Below are 17,295 nucleotides of genomic sequence, written 5' to 3'. Positions count from 1 at the left end.
CCCAGATGTGCTGCCACCAACATCAACAGTTTTTGGAGAAACCGTTGAGCCAGTTTCAGCAGCAGTTCCTGATGCTTCACTCATTTTTCAGGATGAAGATGTTGATGATCCTGACAACCCCACACTTGCAGACATGTAACTTTGCCTGAAGGTATATTAAACGTCTCACTTCAGAAGCAGAAGTGCTCAACTATTCTGTATAAGTTAATTACTGTACATTTACCTGTACCCTTTATTTATCTGTCCCTGTACTGTATATTTATTAAAATTTCACTTGCTACTCATTTAAAATTTCTGTTTCATTATTATCTAACGTACTGATTTACATGACATTTTAAAGGTATGAAGAGGCGGTTAGTTATTGCTTAATGTGATCCTTCTGTAATTCAGCATTTTCACTAATCTGGCACTCCTCAGGTCCCAATGGTGCCGGATTACAGAAGGTTGACCTGTAGTAGCAGCTTATCCCCATTACCACCCCTGGCCATAACAACCCGAAAGACCCAGTGTTTCTGTGTGAGATATCCTGATTTACTGTGTAGGCTTTGAGACGCTGGTAGAGCATATGGTTGTAGTGTCTCTTGCTGATGGTCGGACTGCTGGACAGGGTTGATGGGATGTTGGGAATCGCTTTTCTGTCGGGCACTCTTGCTTTACTCCTTTCAACCCTTTTCTTCCCAGTGTGAGCACAGTGCCGCAGCCCAGCCTGCCACAGAACCAGAGATTGTCGTGCTGGAATCGAGTCCTGGCGTAAAAGGAAATATAGGTGAGGCTACATTCTCTACATAACCGCGGCCTTGCTGACTATTTTATGCCCAGCAGGATCGCACAGGAAGGGAATGGCCGTGGTAATGCGATCTTCTTGGCTGTGACTGGGGTTGCTCAGACAAGGACCTGGGCAAACTTACCATACAAGGAATCAGAGTGGGGTTTATTTTTTCAGCATACACATGAACATGTATTAGGAATTTGCTGTGGTGTGTTGGTCTGAGTATGACGTGAAACAAAAACAACAACATTTAGAATTATGTCAAAAAGGTAGAGCTGTGGACGTAGGCATTTGATAAGGTTCCCCTTGCAAGGCTCTTTCAGAAAGTAAGGAGGCATGGGATCCAAGGAGACCTTGCTTTGTGGATCCAGAATTGGCTTGACCACAGAAAGTAAAGGGTGGTTGTGGATAGTTCATATCCTGCATGGAGGTTGATGACCAGTGGTCTTCCACTGGAATCTGTTCTGGGACCTCTCCTCTGTGATTTTTATGAATACCCTGGATGAGGAAGTAGAAGGGTGAGTTAGTAAGTTCGCTGATGACAGAAAGGTTGGGGTGTTGTAGATAGTCTGGAGGATTGTCAGACATTATGACATTATGACATGGAGAGGATGCAGAACCAGGCTGAGAAGTGGCAGATGGAGTTCAACTCAGATAAGTGTGAAGTGGTTCATTTTGGTAGGTCACATTTGAAGACAGAATATAATATTTATGTTAAGTCTCTTGGCAGTATGGAGGATCAGCAAGATCTTGGAGTCTGTGTTGATGGGACACTCAAAGCTGCTGCACGGGTTGACCATATTAAGAAGGCGTATGGTGTGTTGGCTTTCATCAACCATGGGATTGAGTTCAAGAGCTAAGAGGTAATGTTACAGTACTGTACATGAGCTCTTAGTTGGACCCCACTTGGAGTACTCTGTTCAGTTCTGGTCACCTCATTACAGGAAGAATGTGGATACTATAGAGATAGTGCAGAGGAAATTTACAAGGATGTTGCCTGGATTGGAGAGCATGCCTTATGAGGATAGGTTGAGTGCACTTGGCCTTTTCTCCTTGGAACAATGGAGGATGAGAGATGATCTGACAGAGGTGTATAAGATGATGAGAAGCATTGATCGTATGGATAGCCAGAGGCTTTTTCCCGGGGCTGAAATGGCTAATTTGAGAGAGCAGGGTTCTAAGGTGCTTGGAAGTAGGTAAGTTTTTCACAGAAGGATTGGTGGGTACTTGAAATCCTCTGCCAGTGACGGTGGTAGAGGCGGATACAATAGGGTCTTTTAAGAGATTCTTAGCTAGGTACATGGAGCTTAGTTAACAGAGAAAACCTACAGCAGAATACAGGCTCTTTGGTCCACAATGCTGTGCTGAACATGTACTTATTTTAGAAATTACCTCAGGTTATCCATAGCCCTCTATTTTTCTGAGCTCCATGTATCCAGGAGTCTCTTAAAAGACCCTATTGCATTTACTTCCACCGCCACTGCTGGCAGCCCATTCCACGTACTCACCTTTCCCCTATAGCTGCTTTCAAGCACCTTAAAACTGTGCACTCTTGTGTTAGCCATTTCAGCCCTGGGAAAAAGCCTCTTAACTATCCACATGATCAATAGAGTTAAATAGAGGGTTATGCGGTAGGGAAATTCTCGGCAGTTTCTAGAGTAGGTTACATGGTCAGCACAACATTTTGGGTTAAAAGGCCTGTAATGTGCTGTCGATTTCTGTGCTTAAATGAAGTTAGTGGTTAAAGTATGTATAAGTATATAAATACCTGTTATGTACCGTTGGAAGAAAAAGTTTGTGAACCCTTTGCAGTTACGTGTTTTTCTGTATTAGTTACGCATAAATGTGGTCTGATCTTCATCTAGATCAAAATAATAGACAGACACAATCTGTCTAAGCTAATAACACTATTGTACTTGTCACAGTTTTGGATGGAGGATGGTCAGGGAAGACATGAAAAGAATAATTGTGTGTTATTAGTTTAGGCAGATTGTGATTGTCTATTATTGTGACTTAGGTGATCATTAGACCACGTTTTATGAGTAATTAATGCGGAAAAGCAAGTAATTGCAAAGAGTTTACAACTTTTTCTTGCAACTGTATAAGAAACTTTTAACATGGTGTGAAGTTTTTGTTTCAATAGCCCTATAGCGCTTTCCAGAAGGGAGCTTTTGGAAACGGCTGCTTGCAGGGTTGGTAGTGTCTGGAATGAATTTTCCTGTCCGCTTCTTTGTCCTGGACACATGCAAGCCCTGAAATGATGGTAGACTGCAGTCTTTTCAGCTGACCTGACAGTTGCAAGAGGCGAGTAGCTGGTGACCTGTCAGGAGAAATGGAAATGTGAAAAGGCAGTTAGCGCAGAGCACCCCGTGACCATTTCTCTCCAGTATATCGCTTTGGATACGGTTCTGGGGGATGACCTCCCAGTGGAACGCCACGGAGACTGAGCATAGGTCTGGTGAAGAAGGGAAAAAGGGAGGAGGGGAGCAGTAGTGATAGGGGACTCAATAGTCAGGGGAACAGACAGGAGATTCCGTGGACTTGAACAGGATACCTGAATGGTATGTTGCTTCCCAGGTGCCAGGGTCAGGGACATCTCTGATTGCATTCATAGCATTTGGGGGTGGGGGGGAGAGAGTAGACAGCTGTCCTGGTGCATATTAGTACCAATGACATAGGAAGGAAAAACAAAGAGGTCCTGAAAAGAGAATTTAGAGAACTAGGTAGAAAGCTGAGAAGCAGGAGCTCCAGGGTAGTAATTTCTGGATTGCTACCTGTGCTACACACCAGTGAGGGTAGAAACATGATGATTTGGCAGATAGATGCGTGGCTGAGAAGCTATCCAGGGGCTGTGGCGTCAGCTTCTTGGATCATTGGTATCTCTTCAGGGGAGCTATGACCTGTACAAAAGTGATGAGTTGCACCTGCACCCAAGGGTGACCGATATTCTCACAGGCAGGTTTGTTAGAGCTGTTAGGGTGGGAACCGGAGTGAAGGGACTCAGGATAGGACATGGTTTTTTAAAAAAACAAAGATAATGTGCAGTCCGACTGTCAGGGAGGGCAGACAGATGTTACGACAAAATTGCAGCCAGCTGGGTGAGTAACAGTGAATTAAGGATGGAGAATCAAAAGGGTAGCAAATGCAGAATTCAAAGTGTTATATCTCAATGCATGGAGTATAAGGTGGATTAACTTGTTGCAATGTTACTGATTGTCAGGTAGCCATGGCTGAAGGATGGTTGTAGTTGGGAGCTGAATATCCAAGGTTACATGTTGTATTGGAGGGATAGGAAGGTAGGCAGAGGGAGTGGTGTGGCTCTACTGCTAAAGAATAGCATCAAGTCAGTAAAAAGATGTGACAGAATCGGAAGATGTTGAATCCTTGTGGGTGAAGTTAAGAAACTGCTAGGATGTGGCTCAGATTACAACAGAACATAGGAAAGGTGTGCCAAAAGTGCAATGTCATGATATTCATGGTAGATTTCAACATGCAGGTTGATTGGGAAAATCGGGTTGGTAATAGATAAAGAGAATGAGTTTGTTAAATGCCTACAAGATGGCTTTTTAGAGTAGTTTGTCATTGAGCCTACTGGGGATCAGCTATACTGGATTGGGTGTTTTGCAATAAATTGGAACCGATTATAGAGAGCTTAAGGTAAAAGAATCCTTAACAGGCAGTGATTACAATATGAGTTCAACTTGAAATTTGATAGGGAGAAAGTGAAGTTTGATGTAGCAGTATTTCAGTGGAGTAAAGGAGGTTATGGTGGTATGAGAGAGGAGTTGGCCAAAGTAAATTGGAAGGAGAAGAAGAGGGTGCTGGATAGATGTATTCCAAAAACAAAGAAGTTATCAAATGTCAAAATAGTACAATTGTGGCTGACAAGGGGAATCAAAGCTAATGTAAAAGCAAAAGAGAGGGCATACGACAAAACAAAAGAGTAGGAAGACAGAGGATTTGGAAGCTTTTAAAAACCTATAGAGAGTAACTAAAATAATCATTAGGAGGAAAAAGATGAAATATGAAAGCAAGCTTGTAGAATATCAGAATGGACAGTAAGAGCTTTTTCAGGTATGTACAAAATAAAAGAGAGATGAGAATGGATATAGGACTGCTAGAAAATAGGCCAGAGAAATAATAACAGATGACAAGGTGATGTCAGATGAACTAAATGAGTATTTTGCATCAGTCTTCACTGTGGAAGACACTAGTCAGATATCGAAGGGTGTGAGGGAAGAGAAGTGACTGCAGTTACTATTACATGGGAGAAGTGCTCAAAAAGCTGAAACCTTATGTACCCTTACTTATGTACATAAGTCACCTGGACCAGATGAACTGCATCCGAGGTAGTGGTAGAGATTGCAGAGGCACTAGTAATGATCTTTTAGAAATCATTGGACTCTGACATGATGCAAGAGGACTGGAAAATTGCAAATGTCATTCCATAGGAGAATGGAGAAGGCAGCTGAAACAAGATTACAGACCAGTTAGTCTGACCTCAATGTTTGGGAAGATGTTGGAGTCAGTTGTTCATGATGAGATCATGGAGCACTTGGTGACACAGGACAAGCTAAGACAAAGTCAGCGGGGTTTCCTTAAGGGGATATCTTGCCTGACGAACCTGTTGGAATTATTGAGGAGATTATAAGTAGAATAGATAACGGGGATGCAATGGATGGTGTATATTTGGACTTTCAGAGGCCTTTGACAAGGTGCCACTCATGAAGCTGCTTACCAAGTTAAGAGCCTGTGGTATTAACAGGAAAGTTACTGGCATGGCTAGAGCACTGGCTGATCGGTAGGAGGCAGCGAGTGGTTCTGCCAGGGTTCACTTCATTTTATGCAATATATCATTGATTTAGATGATGGAATAGATGGTTTTGTTGCCACATTTGCAGATGATAGAAAGATTGTTGGAGGGGCAGGTAATGTTGAGCAAACAGGTAGGTTGCAGAGGGGAATGACAGATTTGGCGAATGGGCAGGGAAGTGGTAGATGAAATTCAATGTTGGAAAATGCACGCTCATGCACTTTTGTAGAAGGAATAAATTTATAGACTATTTTCTAAACAGGGATAAAATCCAAAAATCAGAGATGAAGGGTATAATGAAATACAGAACAACAAAGATGTTTCATGTTTCATAAACTTTTTTAGCTGTGTCCAATTCCATTTGTGAGGCAACAAAGGCCGTGTGCGTGGGTGCAGTTCAGTAACTGCACGGTCACCCTCCTGCACAGCTTGGAGGGAACAGAGATATAGCAAGGTGCTTCACAGTGTGGAGGATCTATGGATCTATGTCCGTAGATCCCTCGAGTTGATAGTTTGGTTATGAAGACTTATGTGTGTTTGTCTTTATTAGACAGGGAGTTGAGTTCAACGCAACCTTGTTTAGACCAGACTTCGAGTAATGTGTTCAGATCTGGTTGTCTCCAAAAAAGTTTTTGGAAGCTTTAGAGAGCATGCAGAGGAAACTTAACAGGGTACTGACTGGATTAGAGAGCATGTTTTATGAGAATAGGTTGAGTGAGAAAGGGCTTTTCTTTTTCAAGCGAAGGAGGATAAGAAGTGACTTGATAGAGGTGTACAAGATGGTAAGAGGCATAGATCCAGTGGATAGCCAGAGACTTTTTCCCAGGGTGGAAATGGTTGATACAAGAGGATGTAATTTTGTGCTGCTGGAGGGGGATGTCAGAGTTCGGTTTTCCTCACAGACATGGCAAGCTTCTGTTGGTGGGCTATGCCCAGTAGTGGTGATGGGATTAAGTAAGCAAAGGCAAATTTCTACAGCTGTGGAATGCACTGCTGGCATTAGTGGTAGAGGCAGATACATTACGGACATTGTAGAGACTTGTAGGTAAGCACACGGATGAAAGAAAAATAGAGGTTATGAAGGACAGAAGGGTTAGATTGATCTTAGAGTAGGTTAAAAGGTTGGCACAACATGGGCCCATGGGCCTGTAATGTGATGAAATGTTCTGTGCCTTTGTGGAGAGGAGCATCCTATGAATCGGGGAGACTACACTCTGCCTACATGCGGAGATACTGTAGCAATCTGGCAGTGCTTCTACAGGGTCCCTGTCTGCCTTCATCTTCCAGCCCACCGATCTCCTCAGTTCCCAAGATTAAAGGCCTGCCATCCATACCATCGGTGCCTAGCTACACGGTCTTGATGTTGTGAAAAGAGACGACTTTTGATTATTTTTAAACAAGTTGCAACCAGATATTCCAAAACTTACTAGTTTGCAACATTTGCAAGGATCTCACTAAATACCCAAAGTAACAATAATAAGTGCTTTCTCATTGCTGTTTGGAAGAATATATGTTATAAATAACGTATACTCGTATCCTATTCAGCGCTTTGAAGTAGTTTTATTTTTCATATATATCTGTAATGTATTTAACATGTAATACCTATAACCTGTTAAAAAATAAACATTTTAGAACATAAATATGAGTGCAGTTGATTTTAGCAGCTAACAGAGACTTTGGGAGTGGGGGGCCACATATGTAAATGACAGTTACAAGTGGTCCAGAGCAGAAAGCAGTTGCGAATCACTGGTTCAGGGAGAGTAGGATAATGCACAGGTGTTGGTTGTCAGCGAGGGGAAATGTTTCCGATCTGCAGCGATTGGGGTACTGAGGGTTCAGCAGGTTGGTTCAAGGTGGAAGCTTTGTGGAGCAGGTTCATGCTGGAGTGTGATGAACAGAAGAGCACGGATGGCAGGCCTTTAATCTTGGGAACTGAGGAGATCGGTGGGCTGGAAGATGAAGGCAGACAGGGACCCTGTAGAAGCACTGCCAGATTGCTACAGTATCTCTGCATGTAGACAGAGTGTAGTCTCCCCGATTCATAGGATGCTCCTCTCCACAAAGGAAGAGCTGCTCTTAGGCTGCTCTCTCTTCTGTTTTCCATCCAATGCTTGCTTTGCTGACATCGGTACTTGGCTTCTTTACTTTCCGAAGTTCAAAGTAAAATTCCTTGGAGCAGCGTTCCGTGTTGCACTGGTGGCGATGCTGGATGATAGCAGGTTGATCGGCCTTGTGGGCTTGCTAGCCCCATGCCGAATCCTCCTCCTTTCCTAGCTGGGCCGAGTTGTGTAGCAGTAAAGGAAAAGTAAATTGTCTATCAAAATACTTATGCACTACATATACAACCCTGAGATTCATTTTCCTGTAGGCATTCACAGTAGATAGAATAAACTCCATAGAATCACTGAAAAACTGCACACAGGACGGGCAACCATTGTGCAAAAGACAACAAACTGCAAATACAAATACAATAAGAACCAAACAATTATAATAAATAAGCAATAGATATCCAGAACATGAGTTGAAGAGTCCTTGAAGGCGAGTCCATAGGTTGTAGAAGCAGTTTAGTTATGGGGGAGGGGTGGGGTGGCAGGTGAAGTTATCCATGTTGGTTTAGGAGCCTGATGACTGTATGGTAATAAGTTCAGGGGTAACACGAAGGGGAATTTCTTTTTTCAGAGAGTAGTAGCTGTGTGGAACGAGCTTCCAGTAGAAGTGGCAGAGGCAGGTTCGATATTGTCATTTAAAGTAAAATCGGATTGGTATACGGACAGGAAAGGAATGGAGGGTTATGGGCTGAGTGCAGGTCGGTGGGACTAGGTGAGAGTAAGCATTCGGCATGGACTAGAGGGCCTATTTCCGTGCTGTAATTGGTATATGGTTATATGGTGGTGTGGGACCTAAAGCTGTTGTATCTCCTACCTGTTGGTAGTAGCATGAAGAGAGCGTGGCCTGGATAATGGGGGTCCTTGCTGATGGATGCTGCTTTCTTGTGGCAGCATTCTGTGTCGATGTGCTCATTGGTGGGAAGGGCTTTGTCTGCGATGGACTGGGTTGTAGGCTTTCCCGATTTTGAGCTTTGGTGTTTCCACACCAGACGTGGTGGTGGCATCCATCGGTCTCGAGAGGTTACCCACAGGTTACTAGTCTGATGCCTTGCCCACTAATGCTGGTAGTATTCTGTAGTGACGGTTCCTCTTGTTCCTCATCCTCCGTGCCATTGTATGATGTGGGGAGGATGCTGCACACTCTGTATTCCCGAGAGTGAACATGCTGGGGTTTTGTGTTAACAGGGATCGGTGAAGCTACTGAGCTGGCCTCCAGGAGACTAGGCCAGGTGGCGAACCTTGCGGCCAGTACCAACGGCTCGATGGGAAACATCGGCTCACAGCATAGCAGAGAGGTGCCTCACTCTGGGGCTGGCCAGGAGGCAGCTGCAGAGGCTCCTGAGGCAGAAGCTGCTGTGGGCTCAGCCATCCTTGACGATGAGCTGGGAAGCAGAGAGGGACCATGCACGCCTGCTGAGGTCTGCTTGGGTTTGGAGACCAAGTCATTGGACACAGGGACCTCAACTCAGCCTCTCCCTAAAGGTATCTGGAGTAAATCTCCTTCTGTGTTCCCATCTTGGGTCCCTCCTCCCTCAGCACTTTTTAAACTCTCTCCAGCAACTGTACCCCCTCTGCCCCAATACCCCTCCCCTTTAACTTTAAAGTTCAAAGTAAAATTCATTATCAGAGTACATACATGTTACCACAGACAGCCCTGAGATTCTTTGGAGGGGAGGGTCAGTCACAGGGGGTTTGGTCACTGGATTGGGGAGGTCAGTCATAGCAGGTGGCTGTGGGGGTCGTTCATGGGGATCAGTAATGGATGGGGTGTCAATCACAGGGTGGTGGGGGGGTTGTTCATGGGGAGTAAGTCACAGATGGGGTGTCAGGCATGGGGGTTTTTCTTGGGGAGTCAGTCACTGATGGGGTGTCAGTCACAGGTGGTGGGGGAGTGGTCAGACATATGTAAGTTTGGCTAATTCCTGTGCTGTTTATTTAACTTAGAGATACATTCTGGAGTAGGCTGTTCAGGCTTCTTGAGTCACGCTGTCCCAGCAATCTGATTAACCCTAACCTAATCACTGGACAATTTACAATGACCAGTTAACTAATTAGTTTTGGACTGTGGGTGGAAACCGAAGGACTCGGAGAAAGCCCACACATTCCATGGGGAGGATGTACGTATGCTCCTTACGGAACAATGTTGGAATTGAACTTTAAGCTTCAGAATGCTGTGAGCTGTAACAGTGTTGCGCTAAGAACTGTGCTATCATGGAGCCTCTGATTCTTTTCTCCCACAGGACATGCAGCCAAGACCATCTCTGCCTCCCCAACCAAGGTTCCAGTGACCAATCGTGCCAAGATGACGCTATCTGGGGTTAGCCGGTCTCCCAACTCCATGCAGAGTCTGGCTATGAACCTGCTTAGTGCGCCAAGTGGTCGAGCGGGGGATGAGGTTGTTCCAGCACCACTTCCGGCTCCTGCTCCATCCCCAACACCGGGTTCAGCTCCAGTTCCAGTACCAGCTTCCTTCTCAACTCTGGCACCAGCTCAGACCCAGGAAGAGAAGCCCAGGGTGCACAAGGCGCGGAAGTCAATCTCCAGGCCCGGCGCCACTCAGGTATCGTGTATCTGCAGAGTCTGTGTGCAGTGTTTGCCAAATGGACAGACAGCCATCTGTGTTGCTCCTAACAGGAGGAGCTGACCTCTCTCCTTAGAGAGGTCACTCCTGGAGTTCAGAGGTGGGTGGTGTGGGGGAGAGGGAATGAAGTAAGAAGCTGAGAGGTGATAGGCGAAAAAGGGCTGGAGAAGAAGGAATCTGATAGAAGAGGAGAGTGAACCCTTGGAGAAAGGGAAGGTGGAAGTATACCGGGGGAGGTGATAGGCAAGTGAGTAGAGGTAAATGGTTACAGAATGCAGAATTGGTGTTACAGTTACAAAGAAAGTGCAGTGCAGGCAGACAATAAGCTCTGTAAGGCCATGATGAGGTAGATCATGAGGGCAAAAGTTCATCTTATTTTACAAATATCTGTTTAATAGTCACATGGCAGTGGGGTAGAAGCTATCCTTGAGCCTGTTGTTTCGTGTTTTCAGGCTTTTGTACCTTCTGCCTGATGCTAGAGGGGAATAACGTCATCACTGAAATAGGTTATTTGTCCATTATCACAGTAGCCTTTGTGGGAGCATACTGTGCGCGAACTTGCGAGTGTCAGTTTCACACTGGCACAGGGCTTCCTTGACTGCTGAGCCCGTAGGAGCAGAAGATCTCCATTCCCTGGCCGCTAAAGGCCTTCTGTGCCCCTAAGGAAGTAGCCTCCCCGCGTACAACCTTACAGAATCAGTGCAACAACTGCATACAAATTAATTTGCTTCTGTTTGGTTTTCCCGGTGTACCCAAATCTCCTTGGCTTTCCTTGCTAAATTCCTTTTCCTCCAGCTGCCCTATAGGCAGACTGGGATATCCCTGGGCTTTGGCAGGCCTTGTTGTAGGTGTGGAAGAGCCGTTCTGACAGAAGAGGTTTCACTTCATTTAAATTTTGTTTTCAGTCCCATTTCATTAAAATAGTAGGTTCTTGGATCTGGCTCAATGAGACAGAAAGACATAAACTATCCAAAGCTATGTTTATTAGGACAAAACCGAACAAGTAGTAAAATACATATCGAGGTGCATGTGGGCTCCTTTCACTGCAGCATACCTCCCATTCTGCTAGCTGTGCATGACTGGCCCGTTGGCGAAGCCCCGAAGTGCTCCGACTGCTCTTCTTTTATATCTTCTCCACTCACATGAAACACTGCACTGCAGTAAGTGGACCAATACACAGGATCGTTCCACTCCTGATGAGTAGCACCCATGTGTTCACCATCTTAGATAGATAGATAGATACTTTATTCGTCCCCAAAGGGAAATTCAACATTTTTCCAGTGTCCCATACACTTATTGTAGCAAAACTAATTACATACAGTATTTAACTCAGTATAAATATGATATGCATCTAAAATCACCCTCTCAAAAAGCATTAGTAAATAGCTTTTAAAAAGTTCTTAAATAGTTTACTAAAGTGCATTGAGTGTTAACTTAAGCTCAGTCCTAACCCCGGAACTTTAACATGTCTTGCCCCTGGTGGTTGAATTGTAGAGCCGAATGGCGTTGGGGAGTAATGATCTCTTCATCCTGTCTGAGGAGCATTGCATTGACAGCAACCTGCCGCTGAAGCTGCTTCTCTGTCTCTGGATGGTGCTGTGCAGAGGATGTTCAGGGTTTTCCATGATTGACCGTAGCCTACTCAGCGCCCTCCGCTCTGCCACCAATGTCATACTCTCCAGTTCTGTGCCCACGACAGAGCCCGCCTTCCTTACCAGCTTATTAAGACGTGAGGCGTCCCTCTTCTTAATGCTGTCTCCCCAGCACGCCACCACAAAGAAGAGGGCGCTCTCCACAACTGACTGATAGAACATCTTCAGCATCTCACTACAAACATTGAGTGACGCCAGCCTTCTGAGGAAGTACAGTCGACTCTGTGCTTTCCTGCACAGGGCATCTGTGTTGGCAGTCCAGTCTAGCTTCTCGTCTAACTGCACTCCCAGATACTTGTATGTCTTAACCTGCTCCACACATTCTCCATTAATGATCACTGACTCCATATGAGGCCTAGGTCTTCTAAAGTCCAACACCATCTCCTTGGTCTTGGTGATATTGAGACGCAGGTAGTTTGAGTTGCACCATATCACAAAGTCCTGTATCAGTTTCCTATACTCTTCCTCCTGACCATTCCTGACACACCCCACTATGGCCGTGTCATCAGCGAACTTCTGCACATGGCAGGACAGTATGTTCTCACAGTATTGCATTCTCATGGTGTATTCCTATAGTAGTAACCACTATTCCTGCAACCATTCCCCGTACTTCCTCCATCTCCAGTCATTGTGAGATGTTCGACAGGAGCAAAGATTAACCCTATACAATACAGGTCTTCAAGCTGTATGTTGTAAAGGATGCTAGTCTTACAGTGTGCCGCCGCTCAATGACTCATATCCATTTTTGTGCAGAGGGCACCAGCAGAGACGGGGAGCCTACCTTCCGAGTGTGTGAGCCAGATGCCTGGGGGCATGGCAGATGTGGAGTATGTGGCCCAGCCTCCAGAGGAGAATCAGGAGGGCCACAGAGCAAGGAAGTCGATACTGAAAGGCAGCTTCAGTCAGGTATGGAGTGAGGTGTGACTGACGCTGTCTGCTGAGCATGGATGGGAGTAGAGGCACAGACAGCATCATGCTTCTTCGGGGAGCACTGGCAGGCCCTCCATTGGTTGTGGTTGACCATGGATGTTGAGTCCCAGCTGTCTACGTTGTTTGTGCAGCGCTGCCAGTTGATATGCAAGCTGGTACACCAGCCAGGGCAGTCCAGTTTGGAGAGCAAGTTGTCCATTCAACGTGCTCCCCATTTCCAGCTCTGGACTTTTCCTCAACTTACTCTTGAAGCTTCTCTGTTAGTGGGTGCAGTGGAGGTTTGAGATCAGAGTTTTCCTTTTCCTAGATCAAAGTTTAGTTTCCTAGAAGGCAACTAAAAATGAGCTATTGTGGGGAGGAGTGGGGGTTTGAACTAATTTCAGAAGGGGTCGAAGCATCAGAAAGAAGGTACTGAAGGGGTTGGAGGTGAATAACATCAGAAATAGTGGCAGAATAAAGGATGCCACGCTATTGTAACAATTAGTGCAACGCTATTTCAGCTCAGGGCATCTTAGAGTTCAGTGTTCAATTCCAGCGACCCCTGTAAGGAGTTTGTGCATCCTCTCTGTAAATGTGTGGGTTTCCTCCAAGTGTTCTGTAGTGAGGTATGAGTCTGACTTCAGTGGTGGGCAAGTGTGTTGGAGAAGATCCTGAGAGGCAGGATTTATGAGCATTTGGAGAGACAGAATCTGATTTGGGATGGTCAGCATGGCCTTACCAAGGGCAGGTCTAAGAAGATCATAAGAAAATATCATGAGACTGGAGAGAACAAGATTGTTTTGGAATAATCTATCTGTTTATATTTAAGCAATTAGTAGAATCAGTCACAGTTCTTGGGCTATTTTATAGACTGGCAACTTGTGGGAAGGGTATTATAGAGGCATGGAAAACTATAGCACACAAATGGGCCCTTCAGCCCATCTAGTCTGGGCAGAACCATTTAAGCTGCCTACTCCCATTGACCTGCACGGTGACCATAGCCCTCCATACTCCTACCATTCATGTACCTATCCAAATTCCTCTTAACAACAAGTGGCTGAACAAGTTAGGTCTCTATTCATTGGAGCGTAGAAGGTTGAGGGGGGATTTGATCGAGGTATTTAAAATTTTGAGAGGGATAGATAGAGTTGACGTGAATAGGCTGTTTCCATTGAGAGTTGGGGAGATTCAAACGAGAGGACATGATTTGAGAGTTGGGGGCAGAAGTTTAAGGGAAACGCGAGGGGGTATTTCTTTACTCAGAGAGTGATAGCTGTGTGGAATGAGCTTCTTGTAGAAGTAGTAGAGGCCAGTTCAGTTGTGACATTTAAGGTAAAATTGGATAGGTATATGGACAGGAAAGGAGTGGAGGGTTATGGGCTGAGTGCGGGTAGGTGGGACTAGGTGAGATTAAGAGTTCGGCACGGACTAGGTGGGCCGAGATGGCCTGTTTCCGTGCTGTGATTGTTGTATGGTTATATGGTTAAACGTTGAGATAGGTTTGCATGCAGCACTTGCATAGGCAGCTCTTCCCACACTCGCACAACCCCCTGTGAAGTTGTTTCCCCTCATGTTCTCCTTAAACCTTTCCCTTTTACCTTTAACCCTTGACCTCTAAATGTAGTCTCAGTGGAAAAAGTCTGCTTGCAAGTGGCTGCTTTAACAACTGCCTGTTCACTAACTTGACTTGCCTGACTCCTCCTGCTGTAAAACTGGAAGTCTGTGTAAATTGTGTTACCTCTATATAAAGGCAAACTTCAGTTTTGTTCAAGAAAATTGTGAAATGTTTATGAGCTGAAAAGGCTTGTGATGCACTGCAGGGAAGTGCAGTTCGGCAGTGTGCACCTACGTGACGACACAAGTGTATGTATGCACACTCACATTTCAGTACTCATTCTTTTCTGAGTGAAGGAGGACGAGTGGCAGTCTCATAGAGATAGTGTGGGTAGCCAGAGTCTTTTTCCCAGGGTTGAAGTGGCTGATTCCCAGGGTGCATGATTGGAGGAAAGTATCAGGGGATGTCAGAAGTAGAGAGTGGTGGATGCATGGAACACACCGCTGGGGTGGTGGCAGAGGTAAATAAGTTGGGGACATTTAAGAGACTTTTAGATAGGCACATGGATAATAGAAAAATAGATGATTATGTAGGATGGAAGAGTTAGATTAATTTTGGAGTAAGTTAAAAGGTTGGCACAACTTTATGGGTTGTAAGGCCTATTCTGTGCTGCACTGTTCTGTGTAATTTATCTGAGCTTGTGATAATTTCCCCGCAGAGCTTGGTGGAGAGGTTGGGGACTCTGTCCACGGAGCGGATGAGCCAGCCATCTGTGGGACCAGCGGAGGCAGTGCACGCAGCCCTGTCTCAGGACGAGATCCCAGAGATCCACAGAGCCAGGAAGTCGATACTGAAAGGTGGCGTCAGTCAGGTAAGGGCCCCGTATGGAAGTAGTAGAGAGGACATCTTTCTTGTTGTTCTTGCCCTCAAAGTCCAGGAGGGAGTTGCAAGTCATTCTCACTCCCCGTTCATGCCCCACTTTCCTGAGTCAGACCAACTTCTCCAGGCTTTACACCATAGGAGGCCGGCACATTGTGGAATGTTCTGTAGTGTTCTATGCCGTACGTCACTTTCCCTCTTTTTTTCTCTCTCTCACCCTTACAGAACAGAACATTATAGCACAGTACCTGCCCTTGGACTCCCTGTGTTATGCCGACCCTTTAAACCGCTCCAAGATCAGTCTGACCCTTCCTTCCCACAATCATCTATATGCCTGTCAATGCCTCAACATCTGTTTCTGGTTTCTGACACTGGTGAAACTCAGTGAGCACTTGCTGGCAGCAAACAAAACAAAAAAAAACTAATGATTACTTATTTAATCATACTTTTTCTGGTAAACAATAGCCTGTAACTTCCCTGTTGGAGGCATTATTGCTGTGTGAACTGGAATCTCGAGGTGTAGGACGGTTGTGACGTGGTGTGTACGGGTCATATTGAGGCGGCTTGACTCAGACAGAGTGGGGATTAAGCCGATGTTTGGCCATTGCTGGAATGGACTTGGAGGTGATTCATTGCAGCAAGACAGGGTTGAAGTGGAGCCAGGGCCCAGGAGTGAGAGAACACCTGAAGTTTGAGCTGAATTGAAATGGTCATGTGCAGGCCGAATTGAGGAGGTGGGGTCCAGGCCTGAGAGCATACCGAAGCAGCAGGGTCCTTGTATGACAGCAAGAAATGGATCGAGGCTTGGGTGACCTAAGTGCCAGGCCAGTTTGAAAAGGTCAGGGTGTTAGGGCCAGAGGTGAGGGGTGGGCTGGTTCAGCTCGCTGCTCCACGAGGTTTACTTGAATCCATTCCCCCGCCCACCGTTGCCCCCACAGCCGATTTCTCCCCCCTCGCCAATTACCCCGCCTCCTGATCCTTCTTTCTGACTGACCCACAGGCATTAGCCATGAAGATGGCCAGCCAGCCTCTCAGTGATGTTTCTGAGGAGATGGAGACCAGCGTTCCAAGTCCTGCGGAATATCTGGAAGTTCACAGGGCCAGGAAGTCACATCTTGCGGGAAGCATCAGCCAGGTATGGGGGAGAGGTCAGATGTGGGCGAGGGTATTCGACTATTTTATATCTCACTGATGCTTGGTTCCCATGGGTCGTGTTATAGAAGAGCCACCAGGGGATACACTGAACAACTGTGGCCGGTAGGGAGCATACTATGCAGTTTCTTTGATGGAAGTAATTATAGTTCAAATTTCAAAGTAAATTTATTATGAGTACATAAATACTTTTTTCCTGCGGTCATACTCAAACAGATGTATAGAATTGTAACTGTAAACAATATCAGTGAAAGAGTAAATAAAGAGCATAGACACTACAGAAACTTGCATGGCTCAGGGACAGGAATGGTTACTTCGATGCCAGGTTTTAGATGTTTCAGAAAGGACAGGGAATGAGGCAAAAGAAGTGGGAGCGTGATGCTGCAGAAAAGGAGCAAGTCATGGAGGGATTGTCTACGGTTCGAAATACTAGGTAATGATAAGGATCTAGAAGATCTTAGAAGATTATAAAGCTAGCAGGAAGGAGCTTAAAGAAACTCAGAGCCAGAAAAAGCCATGAGAGGCCTTGGCTGACAGGATTAAGGAAAAACCCCAAGGCATTCAACAAGTATATGAAGAGCAAGAGGATAAGATGTGAGAGAAGTGTGAGAATTAAGTGCGGGCTTTACCCGTGATGGACTGGGCTGCATCCACTACTTTTTTAGTAATGTGTGATTAAAGGACTGTGAGACACAGTTTTAAAATCTTGGGCAAAATTAATGGGATAATGAGGTGCCTTGAGGAAAATCTTTTGTGGAAAGGGAAGAGGGTCTGTAGCTCACTATTTGTGGTGGGGGAGGAAACAGGTGGGTCAGCAGTAGAGAGAGAAAACGGTGTTCAGATTGTGGGGAAACGAGCTCAGTGAGACATCTGCACC

The 17,295-nt window shown here is 45.5% G+C and overlaps 1 protein-coding gene across 1 annotated transcript in view; it reads left to right on the top strand.

Annotated features, from left to right (window-relative positions):
* ehmt2 (euchromatic histone-lysine N-methyltransferase 2) overlaps window positions 1-17,295 on the top strand; it is a 475,985-nt gene that overhangs the window by 14,548 nt on the left and 444,142 nt on the right. The window contains exons 2-7 of the mRNA XM_059971113.1: window positions 682-766; window positions 8,876-9,172; window positions 9,931-10,250; window positions 12,677-12,829; window positions 15,106-15,258; window positions 16,267-16,401. Of these exons, the coding sequence (XP_059827096.1) occupies window positions 682-766; window positions 8,876-9,172; window positions 9,931-10,250; window positions 12,677-12,829; window positions 15,106-15,258; window positions 16,267-16,401 (1,143 nt within the window). The remainder of the gene's footprint in view (window positions 1-681; window positions 767-8,875; window positions 9,173-9,930; window positions 10,251-12,676; window positions 12,830-15,105; window positions 15,259-16,266; window positions 16,402-17,295) is intronic.

Source organism: Hypanus sabinus, chromosome 5 (assembly GCF_030144855.1).
Source record: "Hypanus sabinus isolate sHypSab1 chromosome 5, sHypSab1.hap1, whole genome shotgun sequence".
In the NCBI taxonomy this organism is placed as follows: Eukaryota; Metazoa; Chordata; class Chondrichthyes; order Myliobatiformes; family Dasyatidae; genus Hypanus; species Hypanus sabinus.
This window is presented reverse-complemented; position numbering and strand designations above follow the sequence as displayed.